General features: G+C 36.3%; 1 protein-coding gene across 6 annotated transcripts in view; it reads right to left on the reverse strand.

Moving 5' to 3' along the window:
* Positions 1–24352, reverse strand: part of REPS2 (RALBP1 associated Eps domain containing 2) — a 267978-nt gene that overhangs the window by 130755 nt on the left and 112871 nt on the right. For all 6 annotated transcript variants that reach the window (XM_074299901.1, XM_074299899.1, XM_074299897.1 and 3 more), the window contains exon 5: positions 13363–13460. In XM_074299901.1, coding sequence (XP_074156002.1) covers positions 13363–13460 — 98 coding nt within the window. The remainder of the gene's footprint in view (positions 1–13362; positions 13461–24352) is intronic.

Below are 24352 nucleotides of genomic sequence, written 5' to 3' on the forward strand. Positions count from 1 at the left end.
AACTAATCTCTTCCAGATCTCTTCTTTGTGTGGCTATTCAGTGCCATAATACCACAGAGACAGTGGTGGTCCATGAATTAAACGGCAACACCCTAGACCACATCCAAACCATTTCTCAGAATCTTTGTTTTATTAAGTGGCAATCTCACAGACAGAATTCAACACAGGGCTTGTCAAAGTGGAGCTCACAGACCATGTATACTAGCATTCATTGATTTTCATCTCTTATTTTTATTGGGATTTGGGGAAAGCTAAAGAGAAATATTACCTATAGCTGGAAAAGGGCACAAGATCCAAAACTAACTATCTGTTAGTTTTATTATTAAAGTATTTTGACATGTGGCCAATCTCATTTGGGGCTCAAAGTTTGGCATACAAGTACAATGTAATTGGACTGTCCATTAAATGGTATATTTTTAACTCTTGCTTATTATGATATATAGATTTAATACGTTCATCACTAGTACAGTGTATTTCCATAATATCTAGATTTCCTTTATGAAATAAATAAATATTAATAATGTTAAAATAATAAATAAACATAACTAACAAATAAATCAATAAAGGCTATTGCTTCATTTTCATTTATCTTTAAAATTCTGTTTTAACATACAAAGTAAAATCAAGTCATCATAATGAAACTTTCATCAGTTACAAAAATTCTGTTATTCTGGGAAAATCAGTTTGTCTTTAAAATTAATAGAACTTTTATTTTTATTTGAGGGGGTGAGATGTAGTAGATTCATTAATCTGAATCAAAAACTGCATGCTACCCATTATGTATTTTGCAATTTCTTCAACTAACCCCACCCCTAACCCACTGAGCCATTGTTAGAAGAATCTCTATCATCCCATGTCTCTACAGCCCTTACCCTTCAGCACTCCAAAGTAGGATGAAGATAGGAGACTCATGAAGAGAAGGGAAGAGATGCTGTCTGGAAAGACTAGGATTGGATACTGCATTATCTAGCCATAAATGTATAAGAGATGGAAGGAGGATACATAGCCTAAAATGATGTTGAAGCTGGCTAGGATACTTTGCTCTCCATTGCCTGATGTCAAGCACCCTCTAGAGGGACTTGATTGTAGGCACAAATCAAAACTTATCTCCCAACAGCTGGTTGGCACCACATAGCCAATTAGCTGTTTGTAGCCCAAGCCTAAGGGGTTTAATTACATTCACCCCTTTTGAATCAAGTCCAGTTCAGTGAGTCACCAGAGGGAAATAAGTCTGTCCCCACTGGAGAGCAAGCCATCAAAAATGTGAAGACTGCTACAATAATCACACACATATGCGGGTATAGGAGTTGGCAAGGATTGGCAGCCTAAACAAAGTAAGCACTGACTTGCTTTTCATCAGTGAAAGCCAGGCTTTTCTACTACTACTCTATATTTCTTGGATGCCTAAAATATGTGCTCTTTACCTTTCACCTATCTCACTATGGTCTCTAAAAAGTAATTATTTGAGGCCTAGGATAGTATCAAGAATTCAAAGGAAAGAAAGAGAAACTAAAATAGGAGTAATGAAGGAGGAGGTGGTGGACAAAGGAAAGGAGAGAAGAAGAAAGATTACAACAAAAGTGAAAAATTGCAGAATGATCAACTATGATAAACTTCTCAGCGATACAATGATCAGAGACAATTCCAAAAGACTGGTAATGGAAAATGCTTGCCATATTCAGAGAAAGAAATATGGAGTCTGAATGCAGATCAATGCACACTCTTTTCATTTGTTGTTGGGTTTTTTTTTTTCCTTTCTCATGTTTTTCCCCCCCTGTGGTTCTGATTCTTCTTTTTTTCACAACCTGACTAATATGGAAATATATTTAACAAGAATGTACATGCATAACCTATATAAGATTGCTTCCTATCTTGTGAGGGGAGGTAAAAATTTGGAACTCAAAATCTTACAAAAATGAAAATTATCTGTACATGTAATTTTAAAAAATAGAATACTATTAATTATTTTTAAAAGTGAAAAGCAGGCTTAGTAAGAGTGAGGCAGTAAGAATGGAGAATAAGAAACAATCATTAGAGAGAATAATTTCAGAATTCAGATTTTGGATATGGACCAATTTCAATCTAAAAGAGGAAATTAAGGCCATCTATAATCATGTGAAAAATGCTCTACAAAACTATTAATTAGAGAAATGCAAATTAAAACAACTTTGTAGTACAACTTCACACCTCTCAGATTAGCTAAAATGATATGAAAAGATAATGATAAATGGTGGAGGGAAGGTGGGAAAACTGAGACACTAATGCTTTACTGGTGGAGTTATGAACTGATCTAAACATTCTAGAGAGCAATTTGGAAATATTCCCAAAGGGCTATCTAACACTATGCATACCCTTTGATACAACAGTATCATTATTGCATCTGTATCCCAAAAATATCATAAAAGAGGGGGGAATATATTTGTAGCAGCTCTTTTTGTGATGGCAAAGAATTGGAAAAATGAGTAGATGCCTATCAATTGGGGAATGGCTGAATAAGTTATAGTACATGAAAATAATGGAATATTATTGTTCTATAAAAAATGGAACAGACTGAGTTTAGAAAAGCTTGAAAGATTTGCATGAACTGATGCTGAGTGAAGCAAGCAAAACCAGAAAAACATTGTACACAGCAACAAGAAGATTGTGTGATGATCAACTATGATAAACTTGATTCTTCTCAGCAAATCAATGACCAAGGCAATCTCAATAAATTTTGGATGGAAAATGCCATATGCATCCAGAAAGATAACTATAGAGATTACATATGGATCAACACACTATTTTCATCTTTTTTTTCCTTTCTTTTGGTTTTTCCCTTTTGTTCTGATTTTTCTCTCCCAATATGACTCATGGAAATATGTAAAAAATGAATATACATGTATTACCTTAAAAATAAAAACAAACAAACAAAAAAAAAACAGAAAGAAAAAAGATAGACACCTAAAGTTTGAAAATACTTGTACATAATTATGATAAATCAGAAATGGAGACCATAGGAGTTGAGGAAGTTTGTAAACTGAGATAGCATAGTGTTACTGGGTTAGTAATGTAAATATTGAACGCTTTGAGGTTGGATAGAGAGAAAAATGATAAGCTATATGCTGAAGTCATTAAGGAAAATAAAAGAGGGTTCTGAGAACCAGCAGATGGCAGCAACAAGGATCTGAGCAAAATATGGCATCAAACTGAAAGGAGGAAACATTGTTAATCATCATTCAGTGGGGGAGAGGAAAGGACTGAGGTAAGGAGAGAAGCATGAATGGTTTGGGTACTGGAGCCTTCCTGTCACTAGTCAAATCCAAATTTTTATTTAGCACTTAAAATCCTTTACAACCCTGGTGCTATCCTATCTGTCCTGCCTTATTATACATTTCTCCCATTCAGGCACTCTTATGGTTCAGCAAAACTGGACTTTTCTCTTTTTCTCACAAACAACATTCCACCCCCTTCTCTGTGACTTTGTACCAGTTTTTCCTCATGCCTGCAATGTCCTACTACTTCCTTTACCTTTGCCTCTTAGAATTCTTAACTTTCTTAAAAATTTAGCTAAAAATGGGGAATAGGTGAACAAGTTGTGGTATAAGTTGTGATGGAATACTACTGTTATAAGAAATGAAGAATTTGGTGATCTTAGAAAGGCTTGCACAAAATGATGAGATGGAAGTGAACAGAACCAAAAGAATATTGTACAGCAACACTGTTTTAACAATGACTTTGAACAATTAAGTCATTTTGGCTATTATGAATACACAAATTAAAAATAAAAGGATATATAAAGATGCTTATCTGCACCTCAAGAAAGAACTGATAAATAGAAATATGTATAAAATAATTTTATCAAAAAAATACCTATTTGTATCTAATGGTAGCCATCTATAGAGAGGGAGTGAGAAAGGAAAAAAAAAGAAGAAAAAGAAATTTACATGATAATTTCATTATGTATTTAGAGGGACTAGCAAGTTGTACATAGCAGATTTTCAGTTTCATGTGCAATCACATTTTTTGTTGTGCTGTGTTATAGAAATGCTTGTTTTATTCCATGAATTAAAAATAAAATATATTTTTTAATTTAGCAAAAATGACTGCCTCCTACAAAAAGCCTTCTCTGCTTCCCCTTGCTGCTAATGCCTCTCTACCAAAACAATTATTTTGCATAAACTTTGTATATATTTTGAATGTTCTTTTATATTGATTTGACTTTTCTAATAGAAAGTATACTCAGAAGACAGGGCCAAAGTGTCATTTTTATTTCTATATCCCCAGCCTTTAGCACACATAGTTGGCACTTTTAATAAATTTTTGCTAACTATTTTTATCCAAGGAAGAAAGGAAAGAAAAAAAGAAAGAAGAAGGAAGGAGGGAAAGAAGAAAGGAAGAAATAAATAAAAAATAAGATGGAGAAGAGTTAATCCAATTCCAATTGATCAATGATGGACAGAATCAGCTACATCCAGAAAAGGAACACTGGGAAATGAGTATAAACTGTGAGCATTGTTTTTTTGTTTTTGTTTTTGTTTTGTTTCTCTTCCCAGATTATTTTTACCTTGTGAATACAATCCTTCCTTTGCAACAAGAACAACAACAAAATTTGGTTCTGCACATATATATTGTACCTAGGATATATTATAAGATATTTAATATGTATGGGAATGCCTGCCATCCAGGGGAGGGGGTGGAAGGAAGGAGGGTAAAAACTCAGAACAGAAGGGAGTACAAGGGATAATGTTGTAAAAAAAAGAAAATTACCTATGCATATGTACTGTCAAAGAAAATGTTATAATTATAAAAATTAATTTTAAAATGCTTAATAAAAAGTTTTAAGAAATTTTAAAAAAAAAAGAAAAAAAGAAAAAATAAGGGAAAGATGCTATTGATGTGGGCTGAGGTCCCTTTTAAGATTCCTTTCTGATTCCCAAACCCCTACCCCTCCCCCCATAGCTGAAGAAGCTTGCACCTCTGATTCACAAATCCTGGTCAAAAAGCACCCTTTTGAATTCCAATGATATCCAGGCTTTCCCAGCCCCCACTGGATCTGAGCTAACTTGGGCTTTCCCAGCCCCCACTATCTGCTCAGGTTTCCCCAATCCCCACAAATAGCTTCTTCCTTATCTAAAAACCCATTGAAGTCTATTCAATGCTAACCCTGGCCTAAACCAGCCAGGAGCCTGGGACTCCACCCACCTTAAAGATCACCAAGAGCCCCCATTATAAAAAGGGAACCCTGGACCCATTCTTTGGCAGGAGCCCTAAACATCCTTATGCTGACCATGTCTGCCCAGCGACCAGCTCTGGCCCTGGGGTCTTTCTACCTTTACCTTACTTCCAAACCCCCATGATAAACCTTTTTTTTAATCAATCTAGGTCTTCAGGCCTGTAAATTCCTTTACAGGGGACTCTGCGCTGTCACTAGACCGCATTTAACTATGTATCCTTGCGCCAAACCAAAAGGGGTTCCCCCAGACCTAATTCTCATCACTATCTGAATCTAGAGAAAGAACTGATAAATTAAAATATATATAGAATGGAGAGTGTGTATGTGTGTGAATATATATAGAGAGAGATATGTTATATATGTATGTATATATTTGTTATATATGTATGTATATATTTGTGAATGTAATGGTAACCATCTCTAGGGCACAGGAAGGAAAAAAGAGAAGTTACATGAAAACTTTATTATATATTTATTGTACATAAATATATATTTTAAAAAGAATAAAAAGCTGTATATAATATTTATAGTTTCATGTATAATCAGCTTTTTATTCTTCTATGTTATGTAAATGTTTGTTTTATTTCATAAGTTTAGAATAAGGCAAATAAAATTTTTAAAAAGAGAAAAATGAAAGGAAGGGATAGAGTGACAGAGGTGGGGAGAAAGAAAACAGTAAATAATTACAAATAGAAGCTTATAAAGTAAACCATTTCCCAGATTCTAATTAAAATATCATAGGATGATGAAGCTTTTATACCTCCTCTCTGCCTGACCACCAGCTTGACAGAAAAAGAGAGGACCATTGAGTATAGCTATGGAAAGAAGTTATAGGTAAGAGATTAAGACTTGATTGTCTCTGTAAGGGGCTTAGTCCAGAGGCTTTTGCACTTTTTTATGTTGTGGACTCCTTTGTCACTCTTCAGAATACCTGCACAGAATAATGTTTTTAAATTTATAAGATGAAATACATAGGGCCACAAAAGAAATTAAATTTATTGAAATGTAGTTATCAATATAACAAACAAATCTGTGGTCTCTCTAAAATCTATCAACTAATCACTTGAGAATCTTTAAACCCCAGATTATGAATTTCTGGTCTAGTTGTTATAGAACGGTGAAAATTCTTGAGGAATTCTTGCCTCAAGGAATTTACACGGGAAAGGCCAAAACATTATGAAAAGGGAATACAAACAATTTGGACTTTCGAACATAAGTTCTCTGCAGCAAAGATTCCCAAGAGAGACTTTTTTATCTTTATTGTATAGAGCAGTATGTGTTCAAAGAAATATTTAACCAGCATACATCAGCAATCACAGAAGAGGGAATAGAGTGAAAGGAAAAGATTTTTGGTTGTTTTGTTGCTGTTATTTTAAGTACATGAGGAAGAAAAGGCTACCCTTTCAATGTAAATGAAATGCCTCTACTCTCAAAAGTAAGGATGCAGAAATTTTAAGAGAAAATATGAAAAGGGCAGGGGAAAAAGGAAGAAGTTTCATATGCACAGGAATGAGACCCCTTTAAAGACTTCAGAACAAGGAGCTAATTTTACTGCAGATCTGACCATAGGCAAAGCAAAGTGGTAAGGTCTGACCAATCTACTAACCTTTAACCCTTGGAGAAATGGCTTAAAATTATAGCTTTGCTTTCCAATGAAACAAGGAAAAGGATAGTAAAACAAGATGTCAAGATTCAGGAAATAATGCAGATGCCTGTAAAATCTATCAAACCACTTCTTCCTATAATTAACACACACACACACACACACACACACACACACACACACACACACACACACACTCCTTTCTATTTCAGTAAGAGGAAAAGAAGTTAACATTTCCAAAACTATTTTTGAGAAGTCTTTCCTTAAATTGTGCTAATGTTTCCCACTTCCAACAATTGGGACTTTATTAGTTGCATTTCACCCACTAAGTCATTCAACCTGGCTGCTATTATGATCCAAATAAGGACAACCAGATGTCCCAGTTTGCTAAAGAAGGGCTGATATTCTGGGGAGAGGAACGGGGTGGAGGTTAGGGGGGGGATTGTAATGAAGCTAGTTTTGTGTTTCTTTCTCCTGGTTTCAGAAGATATTAGTTTACCGGCATGAGCATCTTAAAGAGACCTAGATTATTCCTGAAAACATTCAACTAACATTGGATTTAGTCTACAGTATCTCACTTTGCAGACCAAACATGGTAACAAACAGGAATATTGTAAAACATCACGAACCATGCCTTACCTCATTTCACAAAGAAAGTCTTCAATCTCAAAACCTAAAGGACCCATCTCTTTAAAATAGAAAACATATATTAAAATAGAAAACTGTTTTCTTAAAATAAATGCATATGAGAAGGATAATATACCTCTTTAAAATAATCAACTAACCCCTTGTGATTTTAAAGATAGGAAGGATTTTCTCATTCTTTTCTTTTCTTTTCCTCCCTTTCTTGTATCTTTTCTTCTAAAATCTATTCAGGATTAAGCAGGTTATGGTCCCTTTAAGAAACTATATTTCCTATTGATCTGTGATTCCTTTCAGATTCTTAGCTCCTCCCAGCTGAGAAATATCCTCTTCAGCTTTCCTGGATTCCAGGGCCTTTGATTCACAAATCCTGGTCAAAAGCATCCCTTTGAATTCCAGTAAGAGATCCAGGATTGTCCCAGCCCCCACTGGATTTGACCCAACTTGGGCTCTCCCAGCCCCCACTGGTTCTGATCTGCTCAGGTTTTCCAACTCCCACCAAGACAACCAATTATAATGAGCTTCCATCAACTAAGGTCTTTGCAGATGGACCTCGGTGGCTTACTCAGCCGCCAGGACTTTCTATCCACTGAAAACTGCATTCTCAGTGCAAAATTCCATTTTCCATAGATCTGCCCGCTGGAATAATATTCTTTTCCAGTGTTATCCTCTTCTTATCCTTACCTAATTCCCTAACCAGAGTTTATGCCTCACTGTCAGGATTTCAAACCTTACTTCCAATCCCCATAATAAATCTCTTTTATCAATCTAGGTTTTCAGGTCTTTAAATTCCTTTACAAAGAACCCCTGCGCCGCCAGAAGGAAATCCCTCAAACTCCCTATCTTTGTGCGGAATACCAAGCGGGTGCAGAGGAGCCAAACCTCTCCATTTGGTTCCCTGAACCCCGAATCTGCCTCTAGACCTTATCATTTAACTCTCTGACCACCAGAAACTCTAATCTCATTTTGGTTCCCTAAATCTAAACCCCATCAAGGAGACCAAACACCACATTTCCCAAGTTTCTTTCTGCAAATCAATTCCAAATAAAGGGAAGAATCTTAAAAATTGATTGAGTAGAAAGAGGAACAGAATTGGAATCAGATCACCTGAATGTCACCTGCCTCTGCTACTTGATATTATCTTTATGACCTGGAACAAGATCACAGCCTCTCTGGATATAAATTTCCTCACTAAATTGGATCCTGATAAAATGACTGAATTGGATCCTGATAAAAATGAATGAGTTGAAATAGATGATCAGAAAGGTCTCTGTGTTCTAAATCTAGCATCAAGATGATACTAACTAGGAACAGATTCCAGCTGGAAGAGAACAGTGAATTAAAACTGAGGACAGAATTTCATAAAATTCCTCTATATCCCTAAAACTCATCACACTCTGGAACAATTATCTGAGTTTTGAAGCACTCACAAGGATGGATCTTAAAAAAAAAGCTTACTCTAGGTGCATGCCAATAAGTTCTTTGACAAAAGAAAAAAACAGAAAGATATGACAGAAAAATGAAAAAGTCACTGTCTAAATGAGACATTATGATAAACAATTCCTCCCCCTTGAAATGTGTCTGTCAGGCTTTTTCTGTTTATCTGTTTTCTATGCAATCCATGTCTGTCTCCAATCCACCTTTCCTCTCTTAACACGCCCCAAGCAGCAAAATTGCTTCATTGTCAGTCTCCAAGAACCAAGTGTCTTTCACAGCATTCAACCCTAAAACCTATTCTGAGAACTTATCTCCTTTGGTCAGCTACAATCTCAAATCCCTAATGATTTTATTTCCCCAGACTAATAAAACCTTCATCATTCTTCTGAATAGTTCCATATTTTCCCTTTAAGACAATCTAATCTTAATCTTTTTTGCATACAAAAGTTTGTTGGCCATCATTTCTTTAGGCATGAATAGCTTTACCTAGAATTTGCTTGAGAGAACATGCTTGAGAGGTCCACTAAGAGGCCTGAGGCATTAGCAGGGAAGAATGTTAAAAGGGAGGAGGAAAATATGAAGAAAAATTAAAATAAGGGAATTGAATAGGAAACAGTGGATGGAGAGAAGAGAAAAGAAGAAAAGGAGAGAAAGGAGGAAAAATTATTTCCTTAACAAGATTTTTCAATGGCAGCAAAAAGTACCATCTGTCAACATTGCCCTGGCAATATGAGAAGTGAATAACATGTTTGGTAGTCTGTTTATAAGATTATGTTTCCATTCAAGAGCAGATCAGTAAATCTAACATTCCTCATGAAAATCAACAAGGTAAGAAAGTAACTCTTCAATTTTTCCCAGGGCAATGAAGGATTTAATTACCAACAATTCACAGGCTCAGCTCATGTAATTATTAAGCCTTGGGTTTCTTGACTCTAAGAGAATTCCAAAAAAATAAATAAATAAAGGGCAGTAGGTTTAACAATTTGAGGTCTGGAACACAGACAATCCATTGCAGCCAGGGGTCTTTGCCAGAGTCCTTCTGATGAGAAACAGACATGAATAATGATGAGTTTCAGGACTCTAATCTACTCCAGTACCAGCCGTTGGTTATTCTCACAGATCCATGTGGAAGCAGGGACTGGGATATATAACCTATTCTGTTCAGCCTCAGTGGATCACTGTGCAAATAGGATAATCTAATAAAAAGTGAGTAATAATAATGTAATAGGCTTCCATAACAAAGGAAGGAAGGCTGAAGACTTTCACATCCTTCTCAAAACTCTTTCAAATATTCTTTCATATGGGTCAAATTTCATGTCTATCCAGCTTTAAAAAAAAAAAACAAAAAAAAAAAAAAACCTAAACAGAAGAAAAAAAAGTAAAGCAATCTAAAAAATATAAAAATTGTCCATTTAATAGGTGTATTTTCTGCCATGAGGCAAAGGTTCTCAACTTTTTTGATGCACCATAATTTCCCCAAAAAAATTTTCAAAAAAAAAAACAATAGGCAGTCTCATGAAGTTTCCAAAGTACTAAGAATATTTTTTTCATTCATAATTAAAGAAAATAATAATTTTCAATTTAAGGTTAGTGAAAATAAAGATTTAATTGGGTGGGTTCCCATCCAAATTCATGAATACTCTGAAATCTATCAATAGACCCTCTTTGCTGACAGCAAAGTTGGAAGCATGAAGCTATAAACAGAAAGTAAGGAGACAAGGAGTCACTATCACCTCTGACAGCAGATTATCCCCGTCCTCCATCATGTTAGTAAAACAAGAGAATAAAAATGCCCTGTAATAGCTTAAGCCATCATCTGCACTCAATAAACATTATATTACTAAATCTGTGTATTTTTAAAAATCCTTTACAAATATATTTTTCTTTCCCTAGATGAGTGATTTTAAACCAAGACAATTACATCACTGAACCAAGTAGCATTTTCCTTCCTGAGACATGGTATCCCGTCAAGTCAAAGAGAGTCCACAAATTAGAGAAGGTGAATACTTCAGCCATGAAAACGAAAGCATTACAACTGGCTCTCATTTAAACTTTACTGTACTTCCTTTACAAGTCATGAACCCAAATTTACTGGAGGGAGAAGATCCCAATGTTGCCAACTGAAAGGTCCCAGTGAATATTCTAGAATTAGGTTTTCACTTTTTGCCACCTTAGATCACAGCTGTCTCTCAGATATCCTACTGGTCCAAATATAAATCAAATATGGATTATATAAAACCTGCATGTAGTTTATAATGTAATAATATATAATGTTTTATATATATAATATAATACATAATCTTTTCATACATATATGAATACATATTAAAGTATATATTATGTATACAAAAATTATATATAAAATATATATTTACACATAAACATAGATACATTTACATCATTGTACTTAATATATTAATTATGAATTTGTATTTTACATATTAATATGATATATTCCCCTTTAAATGAGATCACAATAATCTAATAAGTTCCCTTTGTTTTAGGCATATGGGCTATATTTAGGGCTGGCCTGTATTCAAAACACCTTGGATAAATATTTTTTATAACAAAGGTTTTTCTGCAAGTAAAATTGTATTTGTACTCTTCTATATACTACTCCCAACCTCCCAAGCTGCAGTCTTGTCTATTACCTACTAAAGTAGAACTCTAGGGGTTAGTTGTAGTAGCTTCTCTCTAAAATTGACAAACAGCCAAGCCTAAGGGAAAAAATTTAAAAACCAGAGAGCATACTAGCTCATTTTTCCTGTATCAGTTTCTCTAGACTAAATCTAAAATATATCTCCTTGATAGAACTTGATCTAAACTGAACAAGAGAAAAAAACTTGTTATATCATGTTCAGCGTTTACAAATAGAGAATTAGATCAATCCATGGATATGTATGTATACACACGTATGTCTATTTTCTGTATGTACTAAATATTACATACATGTATTTTTATTTTTGCATAACATTTTATGTAACTTGTTATATTACATACTATATAACATAACAGTCAAATATATATTTATCTATGTTTGTGTATGTATAGATAGATAGATAGATAGACATAAATATCAGTCACACATTTTACTTCTCCTTGACTCTCCTTACATTATAAACTCTTAAAGAATATTCTCCTAAAATTTTTTTGGAAGCTATATTCATGTGCACAGAATGTGCACATAATTGTGTCTGCTAATAAATTGTCGTTTCTTCTTGTCTAGTTTTCAAATTAGATATTTTGCCCTCCTTTAAGGCAGTCATTTGTTGACATTCATATACTTTTTACAAACACCACATATCAGTAAAACAAAAGACCCAAATCATCAGAAGAATATAACAAATATGAAGGGGTGATCGCTACCAAATAGTTTTATGGCATTAATAACCATAGAGTGAACACTACCTTAAAAAATCAAGTTTTCATTCTCTTTCTCCACCCCGCCCCTTTCCTCTCTCTCCTTCTGTCCACTAGGTCTTTCTCTACTTCTCCACATCACTCTCTCTCCTCTTTCGTTTCCCACCCTCTCTATCTCTGTTTCTATCTCTCTCCATCTACCCCTATCCCTTTATGTTTTTTCTGTGTGTTTCTGTCTTTCTCTGTTCCTCTCTCCCACCCTCCCTTTCTCTTTCTCCCTCCTTTTCTTCTTCTCTCGCTTCCTCCCTCCCTCTTTCTCTCTGTGTCTCTATCTCTATCTCCCTCTCTCTGTCTCTGTGTGCTGTCTCTATCTCTCTGTCTCTCTCAGCTAAATACATATTAAGTACTATGCCCATGAGACCAGAATGTCCTAACTGAAAATTAGCACACCTTCCAATCTGTGTTTAAATTGGATCAGGATGAAGTAAGATCTTATTCCCATGGGAAATAACAGCAAAGTGTTACACTGAAAAGTACAGATTTGGTTATGGCAGTGGGGAGGGGGAGGAGTTCTAGCAAGTTCTAGTAAATTGGAAAGTTTCCAACTGCCATCCCCACAACAGATTGTCAGCAGGCAGAACCAGCCTGGTGTGGAGAGGTTCATTAATATTAGTCTGAACACTGGGTGATGAATTCTATGCTGTGGTCATTGCAAACCACAAAACAGATAAAAACATAAAATGGCACGAGTCTTTGTGGCTCCCTAAAGCAGGGTTAACACAAGTGGAATGACAAAAAGGGGACAAAGGGCAGTAACAATCATATTATCACACCAGCAACAAAGATTAATAGCTAACTTTCATGTAGCACTTTAAGATTTGTGTACATAAAGTACATTATCTTAGCTTTTCTTTGCTCATAGACCTATGAAGTATGTACTATGATTATCCCCATGTTATATATTAGGAAACTGAAGCAAGGTTAACCTGTTTCCTTGTCTATAAAGCAGGAATAACCTACTAACCACTTCTAAGGGTTTTTGTGAGAAAACCATGTACAAAAATGAGTTACAATTATGAAGATGATCACACTACATAGCAATAATTACCTGAATAAGAGAAGTTTGCCGTCGTGTAGGCTTGGGTCCATGGCTTCCTGATGTGGATCCCTCCTGTTGGAGGGCATGTTGTCTGGTTTCATAAGGAGCTGAAAGAATCAGAAAAGCCAAGATAGTGTCAGAATAAAGTTAAAAATGATTGATTTGGGCACCTATAAATTGAAGTAATTTATACAGAAATTTGTTTTTCTAAAAATGAGATAGTACCCACAATCTCATATTATACTCCCAAAGTCACATAACTAAAATTTTCATTAATCAAAAATAGTTTTCTCAGCACACAGCACTTTATAAGGAAAACTATTATTTAGATTATATGTTTAAGATCAATGAAATTAATGTTAGGTCAAAGTTTAACAGAATAAAAAATATATCATTAAGAATAAGCAATTTATATCATATTAGGGTCAAAAATACATGTTCCACAGGCTGCAAAATAATTGTTCAACAGAGATACTGCTCATTCTCCAAGTGACAAATTCTGCTGACATTCAATTGTCTAAATGTCTGTCCCCTCCCCCTAAAAGGTATTCTTTAAAAATTACAAGAATGAATGTTTACCTGAACTTTAATACAATTAAGTTAATAATTTCTCATTTCTATAGGCCAAAACTCATGCCTTCTTTTTCTTCCCTAACAAAATATAAAAAATAGCTGGGTGTCCTGTAGTCCTTGCTGCTTGCTAGTGAGGCTGGATTATTTGCATTCATTTTTAAAATTAAATTTAGAATGACTTTCTTTCCCTCCCTCCTTCTTCCCTTTCTCTCTCTCCTTTCTCTTGCCCTTCTTGTTTTCAAAGAAGAGAGGACCAATCAATGATATCAAGGGGTCATATGAATCTCTCTCTCTCTCTCTCTCTCTCTCTCTCTCTCTCTCTCTCTCTCTCTCTCTCTCTCTCTCTCTCTCTCTCTCTCTCCCCTTTCCCTTATTCTTCCTGTCTTCACCCTTTGCCTCTCTCCTCCCCTCCTCTCCCCTCATTCCTCTCTCCCTTTCCATTCCTTCCTTTATCTCTTTCTCCTTTTAACCTCTTTCTCTCCTCCCCTCTTTTCTTTCTCCCTCCTTCTTTACCTGTCCCTCACCTTTCTTTTCTTCTCTCCCTACCTTTCTCTTTCCTTCTCCTTTCCTCTTTCTCTCTTTATTTATCTTCATTCTTTCTACTTCCCTCTTGGTTCATTCTCCCTCATGTTCTCTCTCATTCTCTACATATATCTTTACATATATATATATATATATATATATATATATATATCCATACTATACATAGCTTGAGATTAAAATATTTGAAAATTTGAAAATATCAAAAACCACAAATATTTTCGATTTTATTTGAGCCTTTTCCTTAAAAGATACTAAAATGTGTTCTACATATTGACATATGCATTATTGTTTTTTATTCTTCCACTTAAAATTGATTTGGCTCTATCTAATAAATCAAGAAAAGAAAAATTCACAGCTAATAAACAATGATCTTGCCAGGACCTTTGCTGTCACTGCAGTCAGAAAGCATACAAAAAAATAGAGACAACACACAATCCTGTTCAAATAAAAAAAAAAATAATAAAAAAAAAAAAATTCCCTAAGTTAAAAGTATTCTGTTTTTCTCAGGAAATATTTGAAGTTTTTGAGAGGATAAAACAAGTGATAGGAATTTCTATAATAAATACTAGGCAGCAGGCTGTTTATCCAATGACACAGCAATGTTGTTTGTTTTAATAAGAAAATACTCAACACGGTCATCAAGAGCTATACAAAAACATTGGGTCTGTTTCACACATACAGTTTTTACTTCTTACTTTCCTCCAGGCAAATGATGTCTCCTTTACAATAAAATTCATTTAAAAAAAAAAACAAAAAAAAAAACATATCCTTGGAATTGATCTCTGGTAAGAGACTAACAACTCCTAAGTGTAAAACCTGAATGAGGTACTGAGATACACAGAACAGTCATATTCCAAATCTCTTTAAAAACCCAGAAGTTTAGAAACATTCAGTCTATGTGTTCTTTATGAATAGTAGTGACTTTTAAAATATTTATTTCAATACAGAGGCTGGATGCCCAAATACAGTCCTGAGAACAACTAGAGTAAATTGGAACTTCATTATGACACTTTTCACTATGAAGTGGAATCCAACATAAGAAAATTTCATCTAGTGCATACCCTTTGATCTAACAGTGCTACTCCTGGGCTTATATCCCAAAGAAATACTAAAGAAGGGAAAGGGACCTGCATGTGCCAAAATGTTTGTGGCAGCTCTTTTTGTAGTGGCCAGAAACTGGAAGATGAATCAATCCCCATCAATTGGAGAATGGTTCAGTAAATTGTGGTATATGAATGTTATAGAATATTATTGTTCTGTAAGAAATGACCAGCAGGATGAATACAGAGTGGCTTGGAAAGACTTACATGAAGTGATGCTCAGTGAAATGAGCAGAATTAGGAGATCATTATACACTTCCACAACAATATTGTATGAGGATATATTCTGATGGAAGTGGCTATCGTCGACAAAAAGAAGATCTAATTCAGTTCCAATTGATCAATGATGGACAGAATCAGCTACACCCAGAAAAGGAACATTGGGAAATGACTATAAACTGTTTGCACTTTTGTTCTCCTTCTCAGGTTATTTTTACCTTCTAAATCCAATTCTCCCTGTGCAACAAAAGAACTGTTTGGCTCTGCACACATATATTGTGTCTAGGATATACTATGTCATATTTAACATGTATAAGACGGCTTGCCATCTAGGAGAGGGGGTAGAGGGAGGGAAGGGAAAAGTCAGAACAGAAGTAAGTGCAAGCGATAATGTTGTAAAAAATTACCCAGGCATATGTTCTGTCAATAAAATGTTATAATAAAATAAAATAAAATTCCACCTTCTGCAAGAAAAAAAAAAAAAAAAAAGAAAGAAAAAGAAATTTCATCTTGAATCTCTTCCATTTACTAAGGTGGCACAGTGGATTGATTCCTGAGTTTGAAATCAGGAAGACTCATTTTCCTGAGTTCAAGTGTAACTTCAGATACTTCATAGTTGTGCAACTCTGGGCAAGAGATTTATTCCTACTTGCCTCAGTTTCCTCATCTGTAAAATACACTAAAGAAGGAAATGAAAAAACGCTCCAATATCTTTGCTAAGAAAACCCCAAATGTGCTAGGGTGAGGGAAGGAAGGGAGAAGGATTTGGAACACCAGGTTTTATAAGAGCAAATATTGAAAACTATCTTTGCATGTATTTTTAAAATAAAAAGCTATTATTAAAAAATAATAATAATAAAATAAAACCCTAAATATAATCATGAAGAGTCTGACATGACTGAACAGCAAACAACAACAAAAACTATTACTATGCATTTCCTTGATTTTGGTTCAATAAATACTTGTTAAACATTTGTTATGGGAAGGGCTTTGTGCTAAATTCTAAAAAGATAAAGTTTGAACAAGATACAATACCTGACCTCATGAATCTTATGATCTTAGAGACAAACAAGAAACAAACTGATTACTATTCTATTTAATAATACATGACACTATATTTGTTATTTAGTCAGGCCTGACTAGTTGTATCCACATAAATACTATCTATAGGCTTTTCATGGTAAAGTTATGTAAAGGCCTAAAACTCTGAATAGGTGCACTGGAATCAGACAATTTAGAGGCTAATTATTTATTGGACAATACTCTATTAGCATACGCTTGGAAAATGGACCTTCTCACTATTCTATACTGGCTGGATCTTTTGGTGTATACAGATAATTGTAGAAGGGATTAGGGGGTAGAGTAAGACAAGGCAGTGTCACTGGAGGAGGACAACAATGACAAGGTGGGTGGCAAACCTCGAGGAGGTTGGTTCACTTCACCCCCTAAAGACCAAGGACTTTTACTTATCCTAACTCTAGCTGATTCTGCACGGAATTAACCCGGCCTTCACATTTTGCTGCCCAACACATGAAGCAAGGACCTTAATTTCACTGAAGAAGTCCCTGGTGACCAAGAAATAGGGTGAGTATTTTAATAGACAAACAGGGAACTTACTTTGTTAAGGGCTAAACTAGTAACTCTCATTTTCTAGCTGAAATGGGGCACATGTTAGGAAAAGATTCTCCCCCACCCACATCTCCACCACCAACCCCACTCCAAAGGAGATCTACAGGAAGCCTACTCAGACTGATAAAGAGACAGGGTTTAATTATGACTTGATGGACTCCTGGAAACATTAGAATGTACATTCCCTTGGTTCTTTGAGGAAGAAGAAATACAGACAGATAATTGGAAACTTGTAGGAGATCAGCTATGTGAATATTATAATGATAATGGTCCTATTCAATTTCCAAAGAAACATTCTAGATATACAACATAATACAATTGGCCTTAAAGAATCCAATAAGTTATAGAAAAAAAAGGAAAGTTTTAAGAACAGCCAGATGAGGAAGTGGGAGGAAAAAAGAAGAAAACAAAGGGCAGATTAATGGCAATACCACCAGAAGGCATGAGGACTTAAGTGAACTTGAAGGGTGTGGTGATTCTCACTCTCACAGTCCAGCTTTAGCCCAGCCTACATTGGAGAAGGTCATTGACACTCCCCCATCAACTCCACCTTCTGGGATGGAGGGAGGAGGAGGAGTGGGAGGGGGCAGTGATATCACAGCCCCTCCCCACCAGCAATCACCCCCTCCTATGACTAGATTACAAAAGGCACTACTTAAAGCCATTGAAGAAGGGCAGGATTTAGCTGATTTGAGAATAGAAATGTATCCTGTGATTCAACAGTTTAACTCTTTAGGTCAAGAAAGTAGAAGATACACTCCTTTTGATATAGAAATCCTCAAAGACTTGAAAAAGGCTTGCTCTCTTTATGGGGCTACATCAGCTTATGTTAAGATGTTATTACAGAATTTGGCTCATGAAGTTTTAACCCCTAGTGACTGGAAATCTATAGCAAGGACATACTTAGAACCTGGACAAAACTTGTTGTGGCTTTCTGAATGTAGTGAGCTCTGTAGGATACAAGCCCAACACAATAGTCAAAGTGGAATTAATCCTCCAATCTTCTGTGACCAACTAACAGGTGTAGGTTCTTATGCAGACATTTCAGTACAGATTAATTACCCCATAGCAGCATATGAGCAAACTGCTTCTGCTGCTATCAAAGCATGGGGTTTTCTTCCAGGTAAACAGGACAAGGGAGAAGTCTTCACAAAAATAGCACACGGGGCAAAGGAAACTTTTGCTGATTTTGTGGGACGTTTGCAGACAGCTGTCATATGAACTAATGGTAAAAATACAGTAACAGAAATTATGATAAGGTAACTTGCTAAAGAAAATGCTAATGGGGTTTGTAGAAGAATTGTACTAGGACTACACAAGGATGCTCCTTTAGAGGAGATTATAAGACAAATACCTTTTATACCCAGACTATGATGCTGACTTCCCAAGATCTGGACATGGGAAGACCGCATCCCTTTTGGCAAGGGACTTCCAGAGAGACTCATCAATTCTTTCAATGTGGATGAAAGCTCAATGTTGGCATAGAGACAGAGTGAGAAAACAGGGAGAACAAGACCTAAAATCCCATGTCCAAAATGCAACAGAGGCTTCCATTGGGCATCAGAATTTAGACTGATTCAGAGAAACAGGATGAGGGTCCCAGGCCCAGGGCCCAAGGCAAAAAGTACTTGGGGCATAATGGCAGCTGATGCTACACCCAGAGAGCCTTTAGAAGTTCAATGCCCAGACATGACCAATCAGCCAGAAAGCAATCTGATGGGAGAAAAGGATTACAATTGGGGAGAATAGAGTTGTATGCAGCTGGGACAACTGAGATACCCCCTGGAGAAGTGAAATCAGTTCCTCTCCAGCCTATGGATCCCTTGTCTCCAGGCACAGTAGGTTTGACCATTTTACCTCATGAGAGAACTTACAAAACAGTCTTCATGCATACACTGATGTGGGAAACTGGGGAATATGTAGATAATATCCCAATTACTAATACAGGTAGACAATGTGTGACTTATCAACCAGGAGAAGTAGTAGCACCTGGTTTACTGATACAGACTTTTAAAGGGCAATCTGGTGATAGTAGCCCAGATTCTGGCTCCAAGCAACAAAATCCTGGAATATTCCGGACAGCAGCCGTGACAGCTGACCAACCTATACTCACTATATATATAAATGGCATACCATTAGAAGAGCTGATAGACACTGGTGCAGATTGTATAGTCGTTAGAGGTGCCAACTGGCCCAGTCACTGGCCAAAGATTAAGGCAGACACTTACATGTCTGGTATAGGAGAATCAATAGCAGCTGAAGTTAGTGCTATCCCTTTGAGATGGACTTTTAAAAGCAAAACAGGGTTTTTTACTCCTTTTATAATTGAAAAAATCCCCATCAATCTGTGGGGAAGAGACATTTTATAACAATTAGGATTACAAACGAGTACTTCAGTTTTTTAGGCAGGGCTGCTATTGAAGCCTGCCAACACTTTCACCTGTTCTAATCCAATAGAAAACTGATACACCAGTGTGGATAGAACAATGGCCCTTAGCTAGCGATAAAATTCAGGCCTTATTACATATAGTACAGGAGCAACTTGACCAAGGACACTTACAACCTTTTCTAAGTCCTTGGAATTCCCCTGTATTTGTTGTAAGAAAGAAATCTGGAAAATGGAGGATGCTGACTGATTTAAGAAAAGTAAATGAACAAATGGAAACTATGGGAACTCTTCAGCCTAGACTTCCATCTCCTATTCAATTGTCTAGGGAATGGCCTCTTTGGATTATACACATTAAGAATTGTTTCTATTCTATCCCTCTAGATAAGGAGAACATGAAAAGATTTGCCTTTTCAGTGCCCAGTGTTAACTTAGCTGAGCCTTATAAAAGATATGAATAGACAGTTTTGCCACAAGGAATGAAAACAGCCCTACTATGTGTCAAATGTATGTTGCTGCTGCTTTTACTACAGTAAGAAAAGCATTTCCAAAAGTAATGTTATTATATTACATGGATGATCATGTTGGGGTGTGCACCTGAGGAACAAATGTTAGAAGCATGTCTACAAAAGACCATAGAAACACTAAGGAACTACAAATTGCACATAGCTCCAGAAAAAATTCAAAGACATGCTCCTTTTCAATATTTAGGATATGCAGTATACTCTAAAGTGCTTACAATACAAAAACTTTCCTTAAAAACAGAGAAGCTAAACACCTTAAATCACTTTCAGAAATTCATAGGAGATATCCAATGGATGTGTCCAGTGTTAGGCTTGATTAGCAATCAATTACAACCATTATATGACATTTTAAGGGTAGACAATGTTTTAAACTCACCACACCAGTTTACAAAAGGCTTTGAGAGAAGTTGAACTGGCTTGAAAGAGTCACTCAAAAACCTTTGGAAATATCAGTTTTTGCTACACAAGAGGCACCCACAGCAGTCCTTCAGCAAGGAGATAGTGTGATAGAGTGAACCTCCAAGGACAGCCTTATGCCTAACCCAATCCTTGTGGCTAGAATTTTATTAAAGGCCAGTACAGTACAATTATCTGGGATAAGACATGATGAGATATACACCTTTTATACTAATGCACAAATTAATGTATGCTGTGAAACCATCCCAGAGTGGCAAATTTTATTAGCCATGGCTCCAAATTTTACACACGAGTGTCCATTAAAGATAACCCAGCTATTACATAATTGTCAATGGATTCTTGAAAAGGTTTCTTAAAAGACCAACAATCTTTACAGATGCATCCAAACATAACATGTTGGCCAATACTCCTTTATTTCAGGAAGCCCAAGAATCTCATTCTAAATATCATCAGGCTGCTTGAGCTTTATGTTTACAACTTGGAATAACAAGAGAGGAAGCTAGGAGCATAGTAAAAGCCTATCCAGCTTGCCTTCCTTTGCACACTCCTACACTCCCCTCCAAGGGAAGAACCCTCGTGGTTTGAGACCCAGTGAAATTTGGCAAATGGATATGACCCATTATAAATCTTTTGGTTGTCTGTCTTTTATCCATGTTGTGGTGGACATCTTTTCAGGATTCACTTTTGCAAGAGACAGCCCGAGTGGTCACTGAATTCCTTATACAAGCATTTGCAATTATGGGTGTGCCACAAGCAATAAAAACAGATAATGAATCTGCATATACTTCTAAACATTTTGCACACTTTTGTGCACAGAATAAGATTTTACACACTACTGGCATATCCCTTAATCCTCAAGGACAGGCAATAGTAGAGAGGAGAAACAGAGACATTAAAAAGTTGTTCCAAAAACAAAAGAAAGGAGGAGCCAAAGGTAACTCAAGAGAACTTCTAAATTTAGCTCTTTATACTATTAACTTCTTGATTTTTGACAAAGATGTACTGGCTCCAGCAGACAGGTTTTATAACCCACTGGAAATACAGTGTCCAGTGCAAGCCAGGTGATGTGTAGAGAATCAGAAAGTAGTCAATGGAAGGGATCAGATAGGTTAATTGCTAGGGGAAAGAGTTTGCTTTTATCTCTACAGATGGAGAACGAATCAAATGGGTGCCAACAAGCCATATTTATCTTGTCCATTGGAGAGAGATGGAACAGACCTTGAAATGAAGGAGAAGACTCAAGAAACATCAGGTGGTTCCATCGCTGACTGCCCACCACTGAAAGAGCATGGCAGTTATGGCATTTGATTCATGGACATCAAAAATTGTGGGACTTCAAAACTCTCAGGAATCATTGGATTCTTGGGGACATGATAAGACTATTGTAGGACTTGAAAACCCTCAGGAATCATTGGATTCTCTGAGACATGTTGATATTGTTGCAGGACTTTGAAATCTGCAGGAATCATTGGATTTCCTAACATATAAAAAGACTGCTGCAGGACTTCAAAAACTTGCGAGGATATTTGGATTCCCTGACAAGTGAAGCAGTGGACAGTAGATTGGTTTTGGACTCTCCCTTGGCTGCTGAAGGAGGTGTATATGTGATTGCTGTTTACATATCCTCCTTCTAGGACTTCTGGAAATCTTTTACAATACCATGCTAATTAATGTTTGTTATATCACTACTTGCATGTACAATTCATGTTTGTTATACCACATTGAACCTGCACTTGCTGTGGGGAGAGTCATCACTAAGAGCCTGTGTTTTATTGCTATGTGCTTGTGTAATACCTCCCCCATGCTAAGGGGTTTGTGCATCCCTGTTTCTAGTAAGACCATTCAGCCCAGAAACCCCCTAACAATATCTGGCTTGACTCGCCACTTCCCTTTGGTGTTTGTCATCTCTCTTCCTGAGAAGTCAGGGGGGACGTGATCACCTCCTTTTTGGTGTTTTCACCTCCTTTCCTGAGAAGTCAGGGAAGGGCATGATCACCTCCTTTTGGGGCTTTTCACCTCCCTGAGAAGTCAGGGATGACTACTTGTGTTCTAAAACAAAAGAAAGCAAGAGATGTAAAGGGCTGAAACTCTGAATAGAGGCACTAGAATCAGACAACCAAGCACTTAAGGTTAATTATCTATTGGACAATACTCTATTAGCATATGCTTGGAAAATGTCCCTTCTCACTATTCTGTGCTGGTTTGATCTTTTGGTGGATCTGTAAGAGGGATTAGGGGGTAGAGTAAGACAAGCCAGTGTCACTTTTGAGGACGACAAGGGAGGTTGGTGGCGAGCCTCGTGGAGGTTTGTCTGTCCCCTTCATTTCTCCCCCTAAAGACCAAGGACTTTTGCTTATCCTGACTACAGATGATTCTGAGGCCTCCAGGACTTCACAAAGTTACTGGAGTAGTTTGGCGTTTCCTTCCCCAATGGATTAAGGTAAAACTGTGGCAAATTTGAGCTCAGATCTTCCAGGCCCAGTGCTTGATCCACTAAGTCCAGAGCTGCCTCTTAGCAACTGCATTAGATAAACACAAAATAAAGTACTACATGAAGAGTAAGGGGCAGGATGGCAATTCATTATAAAAAGATCTTCCATTTGAAGAGCTACAGATATAATACCTGGTAAAATTCTCTAACTAAACAAAGAACAAATCAAAAAACCTGGTATGAAATATTCCTTTCAAAATTTAAACATTTAAATTAACTTTTACTATCAGGTTATTAAAAGAGAAATGAATATATTAACAAGTGAGAGTTTTGAATGGGTCTATGTCAGCAAACATCATTTTGTACAAGGTGGAATCATGGGAGACTTCCATTTTTTCCCCTATGGATGAAAGGAGGTAAGGGGATATGAAGAGAAAAGAAAGAAAGTCCCTAAGTACTCAACTCTTAAGCATATCTGGGGATAAAGATCATTGGTACACTTACATATCAATTGAGCTTGCCTGACCTTTCTTTGGACCCTTACATGCAGGTATAAGTTAAGATTAGAGACAATATTGTTGCCTTTTCTAAGGGAAAACAAGTATAACAATGAGAACATTCCATTGTAAAAAATAGACTTATACATTCTAATGCATGGGAATAGCCTATTGTTCCTTCTATATTAGATATGCATATGTTGATTATCTCTATATAGCAAACTGGATGGCAAAGTGAATTCCAAAGTTGGAATCTGGAAGATCTGAGTTCTAATCTTGTCTCAGACAAATTACTAGCTATATATGACCCTAATCCATCCTGGTTCACTGCCTTGTTCAAGCAGAAGGGCTTGCTCTGAGCTACTCCATGCAGAATTACCCAAAATGGACAGATAATAGTGGATTCACTAGATTCACTAGAGAAAGAAATGACAAGACACTCCAGCATCTTTTCCAAGAAAATTCCATGGACGGTATTAAAATCTATAAATCAAACTTGGACAGACTTTCAAAGATAGTGAAGGACAGAAGGGCTTGGTGTGCTGTGGTTCATGGGGTCACAAAGAATCAGACATGACTGTATGACTGAACAATAACAAATATGACTCTGAACAATTCACTTCAATACTCTTTACCTCTGTTTCCCCATCTGTAAAATTGGGATAATACTAGCACCTATT

The sequence above is a fragment of the Sminthopsis crassicaudata genome, chromosome 3 (assembly GCF_048593235.1).
Source record: "Sminthopsis crassicaudata isolate SCR6 chromosome 3, ASM4859323v1, whole genome shotgun sequence".
Taxonomy (NCBI): Eukaryota; Metazoa; Chordata; class Mammalia; order Dasyuromorphia; family Dasyuridae; genus Sminthopsis; species Sminthopsis crassicaudata.